At 44.6% G+C, this 22,640-nt stretch overlaps 2 protein-coding genes across 2 annotated transcripts in view; one reads left to right on the forward strand and one right to left on the reverse strand.

Moving 5' to 3' along the window:
• SYN3 (synapsin III) overlaps positions 1-22,640 on the reverse strand; it is a 455,052-nt gene that overhangs the window by 230,858 nt on the left and 201,554 nt on the right. The window lies entirely within an intron of this gene.
• Positions 16,537-22,640, forward strand: part of TIMP3 (TIMP metallopeptidase inhibitor 3) — a 56,755-nt gene continuing 50,651 nt past the window's right edge. Inside the window, exon 1 of the mRNA XM_059186793.1 lies at positions 16,537-16,966. Within this exon, the coding sequence (XP_059042776.1) occupies positions 16,846-16,966 (121 nt within the window). The 5' untranslated portion in view covers positions 16,537-16,845. The remainder of the gene's footprint in view (positions 16,967-22,640) is intronic.

Here is a 22,640-nt window from a genome sequence, read left to right on the forward strand (position 1 = left end):
CCAGATAGTACCCAGAGAGGATAATGAATGCATCCAAGGTCACACAGGTCGCAAGACTTAGATTAGAACACCAGTATCATGGGTCCCCTTCAAGAACTTACATTCTTATTTTTTGGTGCCACCATCATTATACAACTAAAGGGCTAATAGTTAGCCTTGAGTCCTGGTTCCTTCTCTTGAAATACAGACACCATCTTTCCACTATTTTCTAAAGTAGATGTCCACAGGGAAAGACTGTGCATACTTATCCCAAAACATGGATTCTGCCATTAGGCAGAACTTGGTGATATCAGTTCCTAGGGGATGACCTTGGACAAATGACTTAATCTCCTTGAGCTTGAGTTTTTGCATCTGGAAGATGGGGACAATGACATCTATCTTACTGAGTTGTTGCAAAGATCCATTATCCTAATAGATATTGATGAAACACTGATCTAGGTGTTATAGATATATCAGTGGATAAGACTGATGAGGGCCCCACTCCCAAGTAACTTCCATTCTAGTTGGAAAAGACAATGAATAGACATATAAACAAATAAGGCTTTTCCAGATAGTGATAAATACTGAAAAAAAAAAAAATCTGAAAAATGGGATGATGGGAGCCATGAGTGACTGGGGATGGTTGTGCTACTTCAGCCATGGCAGATATCTCCGAGAAGATGACAAAGGTCTGAGCTGGAAGCTGAATAAGAAAGAGCTGGTGTTGGCAAGACATGGGGAAGGCCTAGGGAGGAGGCAGGAGAGCCTTGGAGCAAGGACAGAGCTCAGCTTGGTGAAAGGATGCTCCCAGCAAGGCAGGAACACAGTAAACTTGTGGGAGGGTGGGGGATATAAAGGCAATGAGAGCAGGGACAACAGCACACTGGGTTTGAAAGGGTGAAGCATTTGGAATTCATCTTAAATGCACTAGGATCTATAAAGTGTTTAAAGCAGAAGAATAACATCTGATTTTTCATGTGTATGAAGGCAGATAATATATGCGATGTTATGAGTATGGAACCTGGCACAGCATAGATATTTAATAAAGGATAGCTTTATCATTGTTTATCATTCCTAGGCAGCACCACTAATCATTATAGACTTCTAGAAGGTGGGTGGTCTGTGCATATCTTCATTTAAGGCGGTGCATCTGGATGCACCTGCCCAGAGGAGGGGGAGAGTAGCAGGAGCTACTCCTAGCTGCACTGACTTCCTCCCTCCCCCCTGCCACACTCTCCACCCCAAGGCAGATGTCAGCCACCCCTGCCAGGCCAAGGGGCAGCCAGGGTAGGATCACTGGGCCCCCTCCATCTGGCTCTAGCTCCAGGCTTCCAAGCCGCCTTCACGTTGCTGTAAAAATGCAAAGCATTCCAGCCATTTTAATTACTGGGCGTTGCATAAGCCAGCAACCAGTTCATACAAAGGAACAACAGACAAAAAATGATTTTTCAACATGCCTTCAGCCTCTCCCATCTTTTCCCCCCGAAATTGCCTCCAATCACTGGCTCCCAGGCCTTGAAAAGCACTCCAGGTATGTGCAATCTCTTTCAGAGTTTGTTGATGTGACATCAAGATCTTTTTTTCTCTAAATACTTGAGGCAGAGGCAGTTCCAGCTACCTTCAAGCAGTTTGGAAAGTTACTGGTCATATCCCTACTTGACATGTTAAGACTATTATAGGGGAACCATACCATATACACTGAGGCTTCATTATAAAGCAAAGTTCAGCATGTGGTGCGTCTGTCTAGGGACCAATCAGGAGGCTTTTAGTTTTTAAATTCCAAAATGACCTCATTATAAGGTACTCCCAACACATGAACCCTAAACAGAATATCCTGGTAATGCTAGGATGTGAAGAATTTCTTAAAAATTTGTAATATGATTAGAGAAGTTTCCAAGTTTCCTAATTCTGACTTTCAGTGATTTTCTCAGTACTTCTAAAACTCTTCCTTCACTAATAATTTAATCTACCAGTTTTATGGAGGACCTACTGAGTGTCAGGCATTGGGCTAAGTGCTCAGAAGAGAAAACTCAATTCACCTCTGTCATTAGCTCACTTTCTAAAGAGGGAAAATGCCACTGAAACGAACAGTCCCGAAGTACTGTAGTGAATATCAAGTCAGAGTTCATCCTTTATGGGTGGCACCGAGCTTGGGTAGAAGGAAAGGCCACTTGTAGGAGATGATGCCTAATAATAAGATTGTCTTAATATTAATACTGACAGTGGTCATTCATTGAGAGCTGACACTGTGTCAGGCATTCTGCTAAAGCCTTTCCACGTATCTTCTTGATTATTCCTCAAAATTCTGTGAGATAAACACTTAATGCTGTCCTTACTTTATTAGATGGGAAAATTGAGGCACAAGAAGATTACTTGTCCAAGAATATACAGCCAAGAAATGACAGCGGTGTACAGGTGAATATTTACCAACCAGCTCTCCAGGACAAAAAGCCTGACTTGTGGCATCTGCCAATTGCTGTGGCATAAATGCTCCCATCATGGCCAATTTTAAGTCACCAGCGGATGTCACTGGGAGCAGCTCACCATGATACGATAGTTCCACTGCAGACACAGTAGGTGGACATAGCCTCAAGGCCATAGATGAGAGTATAAAATGAAATAATTAGGAAGTGATGAGTTTTAAGTATTCATTATCACATTTCTAATATAACTTGTTTGATTATAAGTCGATATAATTAAATTTTTAATAATGGCTGTTTAACAACTGACTCAAAAAATTCCAGGAAATCTAAGAACTGGGCTCTTAGGAGCCAAGGTGAGCTGGTTTCATCACGCCTTTCGATGTTTCAAGGCCCACTCTTCAGCCCTGGACAAGTAAGAGACAGCCAGGGGAGAGGAAGAGAGGCACTCCACGGCAAGGAAACAGCAGAACCAAGACCTAAGACATGGATATGAGAACAGAGCAACAATACCATTTAGTGTTTATAAAATGTTTTCGACTGTTCATCAGAGTACAGAGAGGTGATGAGATGTTCAGCATTGGACTCTGAACTTCAAATTCTGGTTCCACCACTTATTAATTGTGTGGTCTTGGCTAAGTTGCTGAACCTCTCTGTGCCTCAGCTTTCCTTTCTGTAAAATGGGCATGATAACAGCCCCTACCTCATAAAGTTGTGGAAGTTAAGTATATTTGTATCTATCAAGTACATAGAACAGGGCCTGCAAATAGGAAGTGCTCAGGTTTTAATTACTTAGCCCTTGAAAAATACCTATGTGAATTAGATGTTTGTCTTCCCTTTATAGAGTATAAATATAAGCTAGAGAGAAACTTGGTAGATGGACAATCAAGTGTTCTGATTCACCAGCTTTAGTGCTTATCCTAAGGGCTGGAAATCACACTGAACCCACTGAGTATTATTCTCCAGGAGGGTCTACAGAGGTGCTCACTGCCCTACTACGTGTCTCTTCCAATAGAGGCTACATCTGATTCATGTTCTCACACCCTTTGATCTTGGGTACAAGGTGTTCTGAGAAAGAAGACACACTGACGACAGGCACTGGTTGTCTGCTATTTTGTATACTTGTTACTTTCTGCATGCTCACCTTCTCTGGGAAAAAGGAAGCTAGTGGGGGTGGTTAAGAGCATAAATTCTTGAGCCAGGCTGCTCTGGCTTCGAATCCCAGCACTGCAGCATCCTGACCATGTCACCTTGAGTAAGTTACATAAACTCTCCGTACTTTTGTATCCATATCTGAAAACAGGGATGGTGAGGATAATTCCATCTACCTCACAGTTTTTGCTACGAATTAATATACGCAAACTGCTTAGAAGAACTCTTTAAGAACTCACCATTATTACCATTTTTTTGTTATTGTTGTTGTTTTCTTTTCCTCTTCCTTTTACCTCATCCCTTCTTTGGGTATTACTTACATGGTCAAAGGGGATATGGGAACATGCTCAACCTTAATCAACCCAGATCATTAGACTGCAGGTTGCTTGAAGGCAGAGGCCTCATTCACCCCTACACCTATAGGGTCACACTCTGGTGCATATAGGTTCTCAGTGAGAATTTATCATGTGCCTTACTCACCACACCTCATTGATACTCATGAAAATCCTAGGAGGTATGAATCTCCCTTCCATTTTACCACTAGACATCTGAGGCTCCAAGACGCTAAGGAACTTGTTCAAGGTCATGGTGAAAAAGTGAAGGATGAAAACCCAGTTTTACTGATGTCACAGGCCTTGGTCCTTGACCCCTTTGTCAGTCTCCTCCCAAAGTACTTCCCTGAGAAGTTTCGAGAGATCATAAAGTCTAACCTCCTTGGTTTTACTTTTGAAGAAAGGGGGTTCATGGATTTACTTATAGTCACCCAGATATTGTACGATGCAGAACTGGAAGAAAAACCTGGCACATGCCTCAATCTCATGCTTGAAATTTCAAGAGGATATGAAGCCATAGGCAATGGCTGTTAAAAACGTACCGAGCAATATTCTATCAGCTTGCTTCTAGATTCGGGGCCCTTTCTCTGTAATACAAATGTAATGTTCCTATGGAATCCATCCAAATTCTGAGTAAGAAAGGGCACACCTACACCAGCAGAAATTGCCTGCTCTGTGATTGCTCCTGCTTTCTCTCCACTGCTAACCAGGCAAAACAAGAGAAGCATCTCACCTGCCAGGTGATAAAAGTCCCTCTCCAGCCTTCAGTAGGAGGTACTGTGAGTCCTTCTGCTTGGTTCTAACAATGATCATGAGCTCTGAGCCCTCAGAGAAAACCCAGAAGACAAAGAGGAAATTATTAGCACTTCCAAAGTCCTGATGACCCTGAGGGTATAGCGATTTTCAGGCTCCAGAAATAGCATTGGTTTGGAAAGAGACCCCTGGGTCTGATTCACAGCTTTGCCTCTATCATGCTTGTAAGAAACTGAAAATGCACTTAACTTCTTTGTGCCTCAGTTTTCTCTTTTTTCTTTTACCTTTTGACCCCCTCCCCTATTTCTCCCTAACCCAATATGTGTCCCATTCCTGCTATCAATTAGTTGATTTTTTTGTTTTGTTTGCTTTTAAATTTCACAGATAAGAGAGATCATATGGAATGTGACTTTCTCTGACTTGTTTCACTCAGCACAATACCCTTGGCATCCATCCATGTTATTGTGTATGGGAAGATTTCTTTCTTTTTTATAGCTGAATAATATTCCAGTGTGTGGGGGGTGGTGTATGCTACAATTAATTTATCCATTCATCCATCAGTGGACACTTAGGTTGTTTCCGTGTCTTAGCTGTTGTAAAAATATGGCAGTGAACACAGGAGTGCATATATTTTTTTTGAGTTATTGTTTTTGCCTCAGTTTCCATAACCGTAAAACAGACATAAAACAATACCTATTATCAAGGGTTGTGAACATTGAAGAAAATACTGTATTGGAAATGACTCATTCATAGTTGGTACTCAACTAATGTGAGTCCCCTTCCCTTTTTCTTGTCTTAGAAATCCTTTTCAGCTTACCATATTACAGATGAATTACATAGTTCAGCTTACCATATTACATATTACAAGGCAGGGAAATAATTGTTTACCCTCGATTAGAGAAGACTGGATGATGGGAAGGTGATGAAGTACTAAAGGGTCTGATTTCTTGTCTTGCCTTTGTCAATAATCCAGTGTGAGTATATAAATGCCTACCTCTCTGGGCCTTTTTCCATATCTGAAAATCAGAGGGTTGGATTTGGTGACCTACAGTTCTCTCCTAGCTCTTACCATAATATGGGTTCCCAAGCATCTTCCCACTCCCTTGTTGGGTGATCCAGTGCTGTGATCTCACAGCACACTGATTCTCCTGTTGTAGTCTGTACAACCCACTCTTGTTTTCATGTCTTTCTCTCCCATGAGACTGAGAACTCCTTGAGGGCAGGACTGTGCCTTGTTCACTGTTGGATCTCCAGCACCTAGTGTGGAGCAGTGGACACTTAATTAGCATCTGGGGGAATATCTGCAGGAAGAAAGGATGAAAGGAGAGAATCCTGTCCCTTTCCTCCAAAGACCTGATAATCACACCATGACAAACAAGTTGTGAGGCAAATAAAGATTGTCGGTGGAGCAATGTTAATGAAGAGTCCACCCACATCTTGGAAAGAAGGCTATTTATCTTCTGAGCTCTGAAGTCATAAATTCACACACCACACATGTGCTTGGCCATCTGTAGTAGCAGACTGAGACACAGTAAGGGGAACATTCAAAATCTAGAACCCGAACTAGTTGGCTGGAAAGAATCATTGAATGGTGACTATAATCTAAAACACAGAAACCAAATGGATTGTCAGATTCCCAGAGCAGAAAAAGTCTGGGTGGAAGAAGGGAAGAGTGGCAAGTTTGGAGCAGAGAAATAGGAAGACCAAAGATTCCAAAGTTGGCAATGTGTGTCTGGCATTGTTAACTTCTAGCAGGAGGGGCTCTTGCCAGTGGGTGTGAACATTATCACTCCCATGCCAAAGCCTTCACCTCAGTTCAGTGAGGAGAATTCTATAGTATCTCAGCTGAAAAGCCCTCCTTACAATGACCTCATTTCCTTTGCTCTGACTCCATACACAACAAAGCAACCTTCTGATGAGAAATTAGCCTCACACAGTCTTCTGATTCTAAGGAGGAAAATATGGGGGTCACATATGAGTGCCCTAACCTATGTGACAATTAAATACTTCATTAGAAGCAAAGACAATGGAATTGTGGTTGGCTTGCTGGTCTCTTATGAATCATAGTATCCCTGGGACTGATCAAGTCCGGGAACTGAACCCAGAGGAGTTTCTTGACTTAAAAAGCTAGATTCTAGAATCCCTGTAATGGTGAATTTGTGAAGGTAATACTCTGATCACCTCCCTCTTTATTTTCCCTGCTATTTATTGGTTAATTTATTCTTTCAATATTTGGCAAGTGCCTACGATGCGCAGATTCTGTGTTAGGCTCCCCAGATGCTGTCTAGAGGAGAGAAAGACCTATCAACCACTGGTGGCAACAGATTGTGAGAAGCACTGGGTGGAAACCTAGAGTGTATGGTGTGTGTGGGAAAGGAATGAGGGACAAGAAGCCAAGGAGTGGAGGTCAATTTTATTGAGGAAGATAGAGGCTCAGAAAAACATCCATGAGGTGGTAACTCTAGCTGAATCCTAAAAGATAAGAATCCTTACAGATGAGATGGAGGAGGGTGGAGGGTGGATTCCAGGCAAAGAGCATAGTGTGAATAAGCCCTAGAGACAGGAAACTGACAGCTAGAACTTCAGGTTGGGTTAGGAGGAGGGAATGAGGACATAGGTTTGAAGAGATAAGCTAGCACAGGGCTTTCTGTTGCGTAACTACAGGGGTAGCGATCACACTGGATTCTACGCCAATGGCCTGTCAAAGTGGGACCCTGGGAAGAGCCAGATCACAGCACAGGGCCTCATATGGCTTTCTTTGGAGTTTAAGACTCCATTCAGAAAGCCATGGAGGACAAATGAATCATTTTAAGCAAAGGACAGCATGATTTCACATTTATATTTGAAAAACTTCACATGAGCAACAGGGCAAAAGTTGCATTTGACAGAGAAAGACTCTGGACAGGGTGACGAATTATTTGACTATTGAAACTGTCAGCCAAGACTCTACATGGGCCTGATCCAAGGCAGAAATGGTGAGAATGGGGAGAAAGGGAGGGTAAGAAGAGATTTGTGGAGTGAGAATCTGTAGGACTTGGTGAAAGGTGGTGCCCTTGGTGCAGATGGGTAATATCATATCAGGGGAAAGACAGTGGAATCTTAAGAGGTGATAAAGGACCTCCAGGTGGGAATTATCCAAGGGGAAGCTGACTATAGACTGTAGCTCAGAGGAGACTGCTGCTTGCAGTGACCATTCCTGTGCACACAGCAGAGCAGTAGCTAGACCAGGGCACAGAATTAGCCAGAGAGAGTGTGGAGGCTAAAAGCCAGGGACAGAAAATTGGGAAACACCTACATTTCAGTGACAAGAGGAGTCCAAAGAGTCTGCCAAGAAGACTGAGAAGGTACAGTTGGAGAGGTGGAAATTGAAAACCCAGAGGGACTAGAGTCTCAGCAGCCAAGTTTGAAGAAGGATGTGGTCAACTGTGTCAAATGCTCTTGGACCATCCCCATCACACAGGACCGGTCAACTTCAGTTTCAGCCAGTTCTGTTGAAGAGAGTTCAAGTGCCTTGCCAGAAACAGAATCTCCAACCCCATCGGACAGGAGACTGGTCATGCTGTCCATCCCATTCCCTCCCAAGCCATGAGAGCACCCAGCAGAGACACTCACATGCACCTTTTCTGCAAAGCTGCACGTGCAATCTTCAAAGAAACCACAAGGCAGCTACTCAATTTTAAAGGAAAAATACGTGAACTCCACCAGCATAAGGAAGACATTAAGACAGGGTCGAGGAAGAGAAGATCTCCCTCCACTTATATTACCATTCACAGAAATAATTGAGCACATAGTCAAAAATAAATAAATAATTTAAAAAAATTTTTAAAGCAAAAGCTGAATGAAATATTAACTCTGTTTCCTACCTCTCACCACCAGAAAACATGGGGTACAACATGTCTCTACAGCACACATGTGTTTTCTGGCTTAAGAATCCCTGGGAGTAAAACCAGACAAGGATCCCACCAAAAAAGAGAGCTATAGACCGATATCCTTGATGAACACAGATGCGAAAATACTCAACAAAATACTAGCCAATCGGATTCAACAGTACATTAAAAAGATTATTCACCACGACCAAGTGGGATTTATTCCAGGGCTGCAAGGTTGGTTCAACATCCGCAAATCAGTCAATGTGATACAACACATCAATAAAAGTAAGAACAAGAACCATATGATACTCTCAATAGATGCTGAAAAAGCATTTGACAAAGTACAACATCCCTTCCTGATCAAAACTCTTCAAAGTGTAGGGATAGAGGGCACATACCTCAATATCATCAAAGCCATCTATGAAAAACCCACCGCAAATATCATTCTCAATGGAGAAAAACTGAAAGCTTTTCCGCTAAGGTCAGGAACACGGCAGGGATGTCCATTATCACCACTGCTATTCAACATCGTACTAGAGGTCCTAGCCTCAGCAATCAGACAACAAAAGGAAATTAAAGGCATCCAAATCGGCAAAGAAGAAGTCAAATTATCACTCTTCGCAGATGATATGATACTATATGTGGAAAACCCAAAAGACTCCACTCCAAAACTGCTAGAACTTATACAGGAATTCAGTAAAGTGTCAGGATATAAAATCAATGCACAGAAATCAGTTGCATTTCTCTACACCAACAGCAAGACAGAAGAAAGAGATATTAAGGAGTCAATCCCATTTACAATTGCATCCAAAACCATAAGATACCTAGGAATAAACCTAACCAAAGAGACACAGAATCTATACTCAGAAAACTATAAAGTACTCATGAAAGAAATTGAGGAAGACACAAAGAAATGGAAAAATGTTCCATGCTCCTGGATTGGAAGAATAAATATTGTGAAAATGTCTATGCTACCTAAAGCAATCTACACATTTAATGCAATTCCTATCAAAGTACCATCCATCTTTTTCAAAGAAATGGAACAAATAATTCTAAAATTTATATGGAACCAGAAAAGACCTCGAATAGCCAAAGGGATATTGAAAAAGAAAGCCAACGTTGGTGGCATCACAATTCCGGACTTCAAGCTCTATTACAAAGCTGTCATCATCAAGACAGCATGGTACTGGCACAAAAACAGACACATAGATCAATGGAACAGAATAGAGAGCCCAGAAATAGACCCTCAACTCTATGGTCAACTAATCTTCGACAAAGCAGGAAAGAATGTCCAATGGAAAAAAGACAGCCTTTTCAATAAATGGTGCTGGGAAAATTGGACAGCCACATGCAGAAAAATGAAATTGGACCATTTCCTTACACCACACACAAAAATAGACTCAAAATGGATGAAGGACCTCAATGTACGAAAGGAATCCATCAAAATCCTTGAGGAGAACACGGGCAGCAACCTCTTCGACCTCAGCCGCAGCAACATCTTCCTAGGAACAACGCAAAAGGCAAGGGAAGCAAGGGAAAAAATGAACTACTGGGATTTCATCAAGATCAAAAGCTTTTGCACAGCAAAGGAAACAGTTAACAAAATCAAAAGACAACTGACAGAATGGGAGAAGATATTTGCAAACGACATATCAGATAAAGGACTAGTGTCCAGAATCTATAAAGAACTTAGCAAACTCAACACCCAAAGAACAAATAATCCAATCAAGAAATGGGCAGAAGACATGAACAGACATTTCTGCAAAGAAGACATCCAGATGGCCAACAGACACATGAAAAAGTGCTCCATATCACTTGGCATCAGGGAAATACAAATCAAAACCACAATGAGATATCACCTCACACCAGTCAGAATGGCTAAAATCAACAAGTCAGGAAATGACAGATGCTGGCGAGGATGCGGAGAAAGGGGAACCCTCCTACACTGTTGGTGGGAATGCAAGCTGGTGCAGCCACTCTGGAAAACAGCATGGAGGTTCCTCAAAATGTTGAAAATAGAACTGCCCTATGACCCAGCAATTGCACTATTGGGTATTTACCCTAAAGATACAAATGTAGTGATCCAAAGGGACACATGCACCCGAATGTTTATAGCAGCAATGTCCACAATAGCCAAACTATGGAAAGAACCTAGATGTCCATCAACAGATGAATGGATCAAGAAGATGTGGTATATATACACAATGGAATACTATGCAGCCATCAAAAGAAATGAAATCTTGCCATTTGCAACAACATGGATGGAACTAGAGCGTATCATGCTTAGCGAAATAAGTCAAGCAGAGAAAGACAACTATCATATGATCTCCCTGATATGAGGAAGTGGTGATGCAACATGGAGGCTTAAGTGGGTAGAAGAATAAATGAAACAAGATGGGATTGGGAGGGAGACAAACCATAAGTGACTCTTAATCTCACAAAACAAACTGAGGGTTGCCGGGGGGAGGGGGTTGGGGAGAAGGGGGTGGGATTATGGACATTGGGGAGGGTATGTGATTTGGTGAGTGCTGTGAAGTGTGTAAACCTGGTGATTCACAGACCTGGGGATAAAAATATATGTATATAAAAAATATATGTTTATAAAAAATAAAAAATAAAAAAAAAATAAAAAAAAAAAAAAAAAAAAAAAATGTACGAATGGAAAAAAAAAAAAAAAAAAAAAAAGAATCCCTGGGAGTAGCTGGGGTTGGAAGGAAATATGAAAAGCCCAGGTTTCAGGTAAATGCAGCCAGAGACTCTTACTGAAGGGTCTTCACTCCATGGCAAGACTAGTGGGGAGCTAGGGCAAGAGACATTTTGCAATTTTACTGCCACGAAATTGGCTCCAGATGGAAATGAGAAAAGGTGTTTACTCCCCGCTGGTGCCAGACACACAGAGAACCAGTGCTTACCATCTCAGGTTCATAATACCCAGGGCTGGGCAGCAGCCCCACTGAGGGTCTGGCCAGGGCTCATGGTGATGGGTGGACCAGAGCTGTCTGCTGCTTGGAAAAGGCTATTTTGAATGTAATGACTTTCAGATGAGGACTGTGGGTTTGGGGGAAGGCATCGTGACTAGGGTCTAGAGGGGAAAAGGAAGGGAAGAAAAGAGGTGTTTCCCGAAGAGGCAACAGAACTGACAAATGTCTTGTCAGCAACTTCTTCTCATTTAATTTCCAGAGGCCAGCTCTGCCCCAAAAGAGTGGGATCGCAGCATTGTCTGCTGTGTTCCCAGATCTCCCAGTTCCCCCCAAACCCATGATTCACAAGTATGTAGCTTCCTGAGAACATGTCTCCCCTTGGGTTGACATGGGGCCAGCTTGGGGGTGGAGGAGCTGGGCAGCTGCGGACCCAGACGGGATACTGACTGACAGCTTTGTGGCCATTGTAGACGGGAGGGGTTAGTTTCACCCACTCAAAGTGGGTGACTAGTGTGGAATTGCCTCTCCCTTCCTCTCCAGGAGACTGGCAGAGACACGGGCTGAGGGAATGGGTGTTCGCTGGCTTATAGCGCCCCCTAGCACTGGTCAGAGGGATAGGGCTCTGTGAGCTCTCCAAGGCCTATCTGAATAGTGGGAAAGGGTTGGTTGGACCAATTAATTAGACTCTTTCAGCCAATACTTGCTGACTCTTTGTTAACAACACTGTCTTGAAGGGATTTCCTCTATCTAGGAAGGGAAACCGATGGATAAACAATCACATTCTTGTCGGCTAAGTAGTATGAAAGAAAGGAGCACAGGGTGCTGTGGGAACACACTGCAGGTGATTGATGAAGACTGGGGAGGGGGATTAGAGGAGGCTCTCCTGGGGCAGACGATATTTAAACTGCAACAGTAGTTCAATGCATTTTGAAAATAAAATATAGAGACAATAAAAGACATATTTCCTGACCTTTTAGTGCTTATGACCCAAGAAGTAAATAGACAGATAAACAAGTAATTAAAACAAGGTTCTCTCAGAAACAAGAGCTTCAGTCTCTCCTAACACTTCACCAGCACCATCTTTGTTTTCAAGGGGGGAACAGAGAAAACCAAATAGTAACTCACTAAATGTTGACTGAGAGACTGATGGATGTGCTTCGGTTTTGGACACATTTGATTTGTCTCAAACCTGTTTAAATGGCAAGATCTATCTTCCCTACCTTGTCCTTGAGACTTTCCCATGGAACCCTAAGACTTTTTGAGCTGAGGGGAATCTTGGAGACCATTAAATTACAGCTTTCATCCAATAAACACAAACTGAAGTCTGGACAGATGAGGTGACTAGTCCACACACGCAACTGTTCTTCTGCAACATTTGGAACCAATCTCAGTTCTTTTGCTTCCCCCCACCCCAGCCCAGCCTCTCTTTGTCCCCCAGAAATAAAGTTTCATGGATTTCTTTGCAGTAATGTGTTTGGAATGTTTTCAAAGTACTAAGTAATAATTTAGAACGGGAAACAATAAATACACAGGAGATAAACCTCTGAGGAGAATAGAGTGGCATTTGTCCTGATTGGCTCAGAGGTGGTTATTGTTATGATGGAGAACCTTTTAGTGAGGGCAGGTGGCATGCTTTACACACTGAACAAAGAGACTCTGAAACAAACTCATCTGCAGATCTGTCATGCAAATTCCAGAGCATGAGTGGCTGGAGTTTCCACAACTAGGGTGCAAACATTGGGTCATGCACTGCGGCTGGGGAAACTGAGGTCCACAAGTGCATGAGAGCCAGCTAAGGAATCACGCAGCTACAAAGCACTCCTGGCTTACCCACGAGCTTATCATGAGAGACAATTTTCTCACCTGTCTGAACCTTATCTTTCCCACCTATAAAATTAGGATGGGTAGTCTCTGAGGTCCTTTTAAAGGACGTCTAAATGTCTATGAGAGGCTTCTCAAAGATTCCAGCATCCCGTAACTTGATATGAAGGAGGTGGACATGAACTCACCTACCCTAGAAAAGTTTCAGGAAAGGGGAAATCAGGGCAGCCTGGTAGGTTGAGGATAACCCAGAGAGATTTGGAATTTCTGCAGTTCTTCTGAGGTTTACAAATCTATCCTTGTTCTTAGCTGTCAAGAGAAGGTGGGAGAGCCAGTACAGTACAGTCATTCTTAACCTTAGCTGCAAGTCTACTCCATCAGCTTATAAAATAGTCTTGAAAAAGTTATTCTTGGGGTGCCTGGGTGGCTCAGTGGGTTAAACCTCTACCTTCAGCTCAGGTCACGATCTCAAGGTCCTGGGATGGAGCCCCGCATCGAGCTCTCTGCTCAGTTGGGAGCCTGCTTCCCCATCTCTCTCTGTCTGCCTACTTGTGATCTCTCTCTCTCTCTCTCTCTCTCTCTGTCTCTCTCTCTTTCTCTCTCTGTGTGTCAAATAAAATCTTTAAAAAAAAAGAAAGAAAAAGTAATTTTTATATATTATTAAGTCTAAGGACACCTTGGCATCCAGACTGATGCCTGTGAGGTCTGCTTGCTGTACGGGCTGACCCTGGCAGTCAGGCTCTTCTTCACAAGGATTCATGGAGCTTGTTCTTTCTCTTCCTCAGGGTGAGGACTGAACTGAATTCTCATGGGTGGGAAGAGAGAAATCGCTTGAGTTAGATATTAGGAAGAACTTCCCAACTGAAAGGGAAACTAAACTCCAAAGATGCTGCATGGATCAGCTTTGGATGGGGAGCAAGAAGAAATAAACCCAAAGGCAATTTCATTACCTTTCAGCTGGAAAAACAATCAGATTACTCTTGGTGCTTACATAATTAAGTAGTTGCCAGAATCAAATGCTTCAGATGTTTTCTATAAGGAACCTGCTGCTTGAAGTTCAGCAAAAGTTACCTGCCTGATACTCATGTTCTAGATAGACTTCCCTTGAACAAAATATTGGCATTTTGGACAAAACTGTAAAGTGAGAAGAAAAAAAGAGAAGAGAGGGCCTTTATCATGTAAGACGCTTATCCCAAGTGGACTTGGTCTGGAAAGGCTTATAAAACCTTCCACATGACTGGCACCATGCAAGGATAAGCAAAACTCTCAAATCCCACAAAGTATGCCCTCATTCAACCCGGATCCTTGGAGTGGCCTTTGGAGTGTCCATTGTTCCAGACTCTATGGGCTGCTGGCCATACCCATACCCAAGTCTCCTGGGACCCTATTTTGTATTCAGAGAGCTAAAAAAGGAGGGTGGCCACGTATCTCAGGTCTCAAAGTATTTCTAATGTGATTGGGGGAAATGATACAATTATATTCCATGAAATAGTGAGCTAAGTGCTGAAGTAGACATTTAAAAAGGGAAAGATCTATCTGGGGCAGGCTACTGTTAGAGTTAAGGTGGAAAGGGGCTTAAAAGTTGGGAAGGGGATAGGGCAGAAAAATGTGGAAGCTTGATTCCTTCCTTATAGCTACAATTATTAAGGGGGGCATGGTGGCAAAGGAGGTTAACAAATGTTTTTGGAAATACCATTTTCAATCAATTTTTCTGCTTCTGCCATCCCACTGTCACTTCTCGGAGGTGCAAATAGAGTCTGAGAAAGAAGTTGAAATTGCATTTCTGAGGATTATTTTGTTCCAAACTTTCTGCATATCTATAGCCAAAACATTCAAGTCTCTTTCTAAACAGAATGAGTTAGGAGAGAAAGAGAGAGAGAGACACACACACAAAGATAGAAAGACAGAAGACTCCAGCTGCGAAAGGGCATCTGCACCGCGACAGCTAATTACTGCTAAAGTCCAGGGAAATAAAGTCTCTCTTCGGGTGCAAATGAGTGAATGGAGTTCCTGGCTGCTTGTCAAGTCATGTCACCTTTCTGTGCCAGTTTCCTCATCTGGAAAGTGTGAATAGTATTTTGTGTTTTTCCTATTGAAAAATTTTTTTTGTGAGATATAATGAGGTGTGGCATGGAAACTATAAGGTAGAATCAAGATATTACTTAATAATAAGGAGAGTCATAGTATTAGTTATTAGCAATTATCCATTATAGCTAGTAGTCTAAGATCCTGGATAGTTCTCTAGAATCTGGTGTAAGTTACCCCAGTTTTGGATCAATTCACCCCCAAATTCTTTGCTGAAGAATGGAGACTTGTCTGGCCTTGGTGAGATTACCATTTCCTCCTGCCCTTTCTACTCACTGCTTTTCAAATAAGCTCAGGGTCTTTACACTTGCCGTTCTCCCTGATTGGTGTTCTCTCTTCCCAGAATTCCTCCTGCTCCTTCTACTTGCTCAACTTTCAGGTAGAATGTCACTCCCTTAGAGAGACCTTCTCTTCACTACCCCATAGAAAACAGTGACCGCTCCCTCTCCTCAGTGATTTCTAAACCATTCTCTATGTTTTTCCGTCTTCATGATACCATCACCGCAGGAAATTATTTGGTGTACTGGTGAATTCACTGATGCACTGCCTGAAACTTTCGTGGAAGCAAGGATTTTGTTGTGCTCATCCAACATCCAGAACAGCGTTTGTTGAATGACTTCACAATTTACTCTGGGTGAGCCCCCAGGGAAACAGCAGTCCGTTATAGCCAGCTCCAAAGGGCAGATTGCGTCCTCACCTCCAGAAAGGTCGGGGGTGGGTGTGTAGTTGATCCTTTCCCCTCTGAGCCTGCTCTTTTCCAGAGAAGGTGAAGAGTTAGCCTTTTCCCCTAGCCTTTCCACTAGGCGCAGACAGGGTCTCCAGGACCAAGGCCCCTGTGACCCTGTGACCCGAGGATGGCCGAGTGCTGTGGTGGGTGGCAGTTGATTTGGTTTGGATCAGAAGTACTCAGAAGGGTGGATGTGTGGTCAGGGTACTGGCGAGGTGGGACACGGGAGCGCCGCTCCGGGGGTCACTCGGCAAGCGTAGGTTCAAGACACGTTCCATTTCACCCACTCGGGTGCCCACAGCCGCATTATTCCCTATAAGGATTTGAACGGTCCGGCCGGGCCCCGCCCCGGCGGCCCGCGCCCCCGGCCCCGCCTCTTTCGGAGGGCCGATGAGGTAATGCGGCTCTGCCATTGGTCGCAGGGGGCGGACGCCGTGTGCCCGAGAGGGGGTGCCCGGGGGACCCGCACTATATCACTCAGCCGCCCGGCCGCGGCGCAGAGCGGGCAGCGGGCGGGCGCTCAGACGGCTTCTCCTCCTGCTCGTCCTGCTCCGCCCCAGCTCCCGCTCCTGCACCCGGAGAGACCTCCGGCCCGCAGAGTCGTGCGCCAGCGCTGAGGCAGCCTCGCCTTGTCCCGCCCCGTCCGGCTGGGCACTCCCGGGGCAGCGCGCCCGAGGCCAAAGTTGCCTCGCACAGCGGAGCAGGAGAGCTCGGGCTGCAGCGGCCCCTCCAGCGGCGCGCACAACTTTGGAGAGGCGAGCAGCAGCCTCAGCAGCGGCAGCGGCAATGACTCCCTGGCTCGGGCTAGTCGTGCTCCTGGGCAGCTGGAGCCTGGGAGACTGGGGCGCCGAGGCGTGCACATGCTCGCCCAGCCACCCCCAGGACGCCTTCTGCAATTCTGACATCGGTAAGCGCTCCGGGTGTCCCCGCCAGAGCCCCCGCGGTGCCCGCTCTTGCGCTGCAGCCGGGAATGGGGCGCAGCTCCGGGTGGCATGGCAAGCCCCGCTCCTTTTCTCTGCCTGAGCCTGGGGTGGGGTGGCGAAACTCCGTTGCTTTGGTCGGAGGATATGGCATAGCTGAAGGGGCAGATGCCCTGCAGAGAAAACCTGCAGTGGCTGAGTGAACCCCATGCAGCTTTTGCTCTCCTTTTAGGGCGTGAGGTCCCTTTTGGTCCTTTTGACATATGGGAAATTTCCCTTTTTCACTATCACGTAGGAAGGGCTGGGGGAGAAGGGTGGAAAAGGATTCCTAAAACGTGGAACGCCAACTAACTAAAGTACTGGGATGTTCAGTAGTTTTTAAAAAGTTGCCAGCCATGTGCACAAAGTTGCAGGGGAATCTTGAAGTTTTCTGAGTTTGCATTTTCTCCTGCACCCATGAAGTTCATTCTTTTCACTGAGACCCAACCCAGCCTCCCACTTCCCAGACAAGGGCTAAGGGAGCTTCTTGGACTGCCAAGTTTGAGTGGATTTAAGGGGGGAAATGAGAAGAAAGCTGTGGGGTTGACCCTTTCCCGGAGGAACCGCATTTGAGAGTGTTGATAGCAAGCAGGAGGTGGCGTGTGTGAGGGATCACTTATCACATAGCTGTGAGAATTCACAGGAAGGCTATTTTTTTTCCTTGAATGTGTGTGGGGAGGGGGAGAATGAGCAGTGGAAAACAGATTTGTCACCAAAAGAACAAAAATGCCAAGGGTCCCATCATGGTGACAATTCCAAACTGGACTTGGTGTCTTGATTAGAGACTCAGCAAGAGGTAGAACCAGTTTTTCTCCAGGGCCTTGCAAGTGTCCTGGGAGAACTTGTTTGGGAGTGTTCGGGACACTTGTGTTTGGATGGCCAGAGGTGGAGTAGCAGCTGGAAAACATCTCTCCTCTACTTTCCAGCTCATAAAGCATGCAAGTCCAGTGGCCCCTGTTGTGTGTGTGTATGTGTGTATGTGTGTGTGTGTACTTGGGTTGGGGTGGGGTGGGGCACAGTCTAGCTGCCCTCTGCCTGTGTCGATTCAGAGGTGAAGAATGGAGCGTGTGTGTTTTAAGTCATAAAGAAGAAGGAAAATTTTCCACTGGGTCCTGGGTGAGGGCCTCCACAAGTGTGCAGCAGGAGAGGAGGGGGAGGAGACAGGAGCCTGGCAGACGAGGCAGCCGAGGTTGGGAGGGGCACTGCTGGGGGGCCCTGCTGAGCCTAGGAGAAGTCAGGGAGGTTGGTGACCAGAAGGTCAGTCCAGTTGGCAGGAGTGGGTGTTTATGTGACCTGGGGTCACCCTTGTTAGAGGCTTCCTGGGGACCATGCTGTGCACCCTTCCCTTTCCCCGGGGGAATCCGGCTGGCCCCTCCGTTTGTGGATTGCCTGAAGGATTCTTTTGGGCTGCCTGAAGCCTGGAAGGTTTTCTTCCTTCTCCTCTGACTGCTCCCACCCCAATTCCACTTGGCCTGTCCTCCTCCCCCCACTGGTAACATTCCCACCTGAGTAGTGCTGGGAGCTGCTGCTGCTACTGCAGGTGAGCTCTGGTTTTGCTCCGTGAAGAGGCCACGAGGCTGACAGGTGGATTCAGGGCACCCTGTTCTGCTGGGCAATGGCTTGGATGTGTTCGCTTGGATTTTTTGGTATGTGGGGAGAGGGAGACCTCATGACTCCCCCTTGCCCTTGGCTTTTGGGTTTTCACCTTGGAAGTTCACCAGAGAGCAGTGGACACAGCAACAAGGAGACCCGGCTTTTAATGGTTGCTCTGACGGACTCTTAGGTTCCCTGCTGTGGGTCTGAGCTGATGCAGAAAGTTTCTTGTAATTTCTCTGGACTGATTTAACAATCCCCACCCTCGATAAACTGCCCAGAGAAAAGCTAAGTTAATAGGAAGTACCCGAAGACCAGAACATTGTGGTAGTGAAAATAAAAAGGAATCAAAAAAAATTTTTTTCGATATGCTGGCACCGATCCAAAACTGTTCTGCCTGGGTTTGGTGCACTGCACTAGTGGTAGGGATGAGATAATGCTTTTCAAAATGGGAGGTGTGGATGTGGACTGCTTGCTTGTTGACCTCCGCTGCCTTACAGTACCCAGCTGGTGTCCAGTAGGTGGCTCCCAGTTTTCCTAGCTGAAGAGCCTTTCTGTTTCCAGTCTGGCTTGAAGCTCTGCCTGTCCTCTCCCTGAAGGAAATGTGTAGGAGCTCCCCATTTTCCTTGGCCCTTACGACCCCACCATTCAACGCTGTAGCCCATTAAAGATGCTCAGGCCAGACCACCAGCTTCTTCTTCCAGAACCTTCCTGGCTGTTTTCTCTTTGTGGCTGAGTGCCATGTTCCTGGGTAAAGGGAACCGTATGCCTGACTTGGCCCTGTCTAACGAACCCCATGGTCTTCCCTCTCCTTTCTCCTCATCCACAGGTGTCTCTTTTTGCCTTTCTCCCCTCAAACCCTGGGGATTGGCACTGCTTTCTGGATGGGGAGGAGTTAAAAGGTGTTTCTATGGCAACTCCAGGCCCTGCACCCTAGTGAAGTGTTTAGGAGAAGAATAAACTACATGCCGGCTTATAAAACATACTGTGGGGGAAAGAAAAGGACTTGGCAGCAGCCAGGATGTCTGTGGCCCCCTCCCCACCAGTCAGTGCCCCTGAAACTCCTGACAAAACCTTGACTCTGGAGGAGGGAAGGGAGGGGGCTGGGAATGAAGGAGGCAGCCTTGACTGGGTAGATCCTGCTCCAGCAGCTCTGTCCAGCTCAGGAAGGGGTAGGCAGTGCCAAGAGCCTTCTGAAAATTGTGTGTGTGTGTGTGTGTGTGTGTGTGTGTGTGTGTGTGTGTGTGATTTCTTTCTGCAGGAGGCAGGCAGCAGAGAGAGAGAATTTTGCTTCAGAATGCCAAGCCCTTCTCTTTAGCCTCCTTTGCATAGAGGAATGGGGCTGTGCCATGGAGTGTTGGGGGCCTGCCTCCTGAGCCTGTTGGGAATTCAAGAGTGAGGCTGAGCTTGGGGGCCCGCTGCCAGCCCTGGAGGACAGTCTCTGGATATCTCTGAATTGTTTTGACAGGGACCAGTGCCAGCAGATTCTTTTGGTATCAGATCCGAGGTTGTGGTTTTAGCAAAGAAGCCATTTTCAAAGAAGCCAGACCCATTCCCTCTCTCTCTCTCACATACACACACACACACACACACACACACACACACACACATACACACAATTACACTCCACACTAGGCTTTGTGACCAAAGGAAAATAAAAAGGATCAGACTTCAGAGAGGAGCCAGCCACTTGGGGAGGGGACACAGGCTGCCCAAATCTTGGGAACCCTGGAAAGAGGAGAGCTGCTCTATGTAGGAGGGAAGGGCCAGCTCTCAGACTCCTACTCAGTACAAGCATTTCCAGATCCCGTGTCCTTCATCCACCCAGCAACCTTAAGAGTAGGTATCACATCCATTTTTCAGGTGGAAAACATCAAGTCTAGGAAAGGTTTGCTTTCCCAAGGTCACCCAGCTACTAAATGGTACAATGAATTCATTCTTAGTTATGCCATTCTTCAAAACCTTTTCAACTTTCATTTACCCTTGATAGTCTAAGGAAAACGACCCTTCCTCTGACTGAAGGGGGATGGAAGGTTAGCTTTTGAAGGATGCTTTACTTATTGATTTGGGAAGTTTTCATTAACAGTATGAAGAGAGCCAAAATGACCTGAGGTTTTAGTAAATATCATCTTATGAGAAGGAGAAATAATAATAATAATAATAGTGATTATTATTATTATTATTATTATTATTAGTTTAGGGTATAAAGGGAGGAAAATTTCTAAAGTTTTTTGGCTGTTAGAACTGAAAGAGAACCTCAACACCACCAAGTCACAGTAAAATAATGACTCAGTTTATCACACCGAGACCCAGGGAGAAGTAAAGCTAATGGAGACAAAACACCTTGGACTTCAAGATTCTTCCCCTTCTAGATGGGGATGAGTTGGGGCTGCCGAGGGTGAGATGCCCAGTCTATGTAGATGGCTAGTGTGGTGGCAGGAAGACCAGAGACTGGGTCCCTGCTGGTGGGAGAAGGTCCCTCTGCCAACAGTTCTGTGTCCCTTTCACAATCCCTGGATAGATAAGGCTAGAAAAGTGGTCACAGAAGTGGCTTGGGTGGAGGGACTTTTGTTTGTTTTGCAGGAACAGCAGGAACAATTCAGCTCCACTGCTGAATGGCACATTCCAACAGGTTCATTAATTAAAAACAAAACAACACCACAATTCTCCACTGCATTTGACTTTTACCATTCCATCCGGTGTGGACAAGGAGGCCCCTTCTTCTAGCTTTTGTCATCATCAACTACTGGGTGGCCTTGAGAGGCAGCATGGGGTGGTGGAAAGGCTGTGGGGCAGGCAGAGCTGGGCTTAAATCCTTCCTCTGGGGCCTGTTGGTGGTGTGCTCTTAGGCACATTAATGGATGTCTTTAAGCTTTGGTTTCCTCATTTATAAAAGAGGAATAATAATTTGCAACACCTTGGCCCTTTACGTTTTCTCCACACTTTAAAAGTCACAAGTGTTCTATGAATACATTCTATGCCCATGTATGTAACTGTATATGCACATGTGTATCTATTTACTTATCATCTATCTAAAATTAGAGCGGATGTCCTTTTGGACCACTTCCTCTAATTCTAGCTTCTTCTCCAGGTCCTTTCTTCTCTATGCATTTACATTTATAGGTACCCAAGGGAAATTTATAGTAGTTTTTCTCTTAGACACATGAATGATAGGATACAATAAATAATGGAATACCACATAGAGCATTTGCTTTTTGTAACTGAACAATGTGTATTAGGGATTGTTCTCAGTTAGTACACATACATATCCACATCATTCTATATATAGTATTCCATGGGATTATAACTGTAAAGAGCTAACAGGTATAGAGTGGTTATTAAGTGCCGGGCACCATTCTAAATAGTTAACATGCATTAACTCATTTAATTCTTTCAATAGTCCTATGAGGCAAGTATGCTACTGTCATTCCCATTTTACAGATGAGGAGACTGAGGCTTAGAAAAATTAGATAGCTTGTTCGAGATTATAGCAGAGACTGTTTAAAACCCAGCGGACTGGTTCTAAAATATAATCAACTGCTATACTAGATGTTAATTGCCTTATATTATATAATATTCTATATTACTCTATGCTGTTTTATTATAATATGTATCCCTGTAAGTACAGAATGTATTTATTTAGCCATTTCTCTATTTATAGGTGTATAGGTTTTAATAGCTTTTCCTGTTTGCAAAGAGCACTGCAATAAAGAGTTGTCTAATCCTCTTGTTCACATGTGCAAATATTTCTTCACAGCAAATATACAACTTGAATTACTGGACATAAGTAACTGTATTTTATATTTTAACAGCACCTGCCAGTTTTCTCTCCAGAGTGGCTCTGTTCACACTGCACTTTTTGGATGTGCAACATGAAGGAGTGGAGGGACTATGACAGCCCTGTGCTGCAGGGACTTCCATGCTTCTCTCAAATGGAGAACAGTTTTAAATTTTTATTTATTTTCTGAAGTGTTTTTTTTTCTTATTGCTTGTCCTTTTGTCCCTCTGAAAGGGAGCAAAATTAGGGCC

This window comes from Mustela lutreola, chromosome 8, assembly GCF_030435805.1.
Source record: "Mustela lutreola isolate mMusLut2 chromosome 8, mMusLut2.pri, whole genome shotgun sequence".
In the NCBI taxonomy this organism is placed as follows: Eukaryota; Metazoa; Chordata; class Mammalia; order Carnivora; family Mustelidae; genus Mustela; species Mustela lutreola.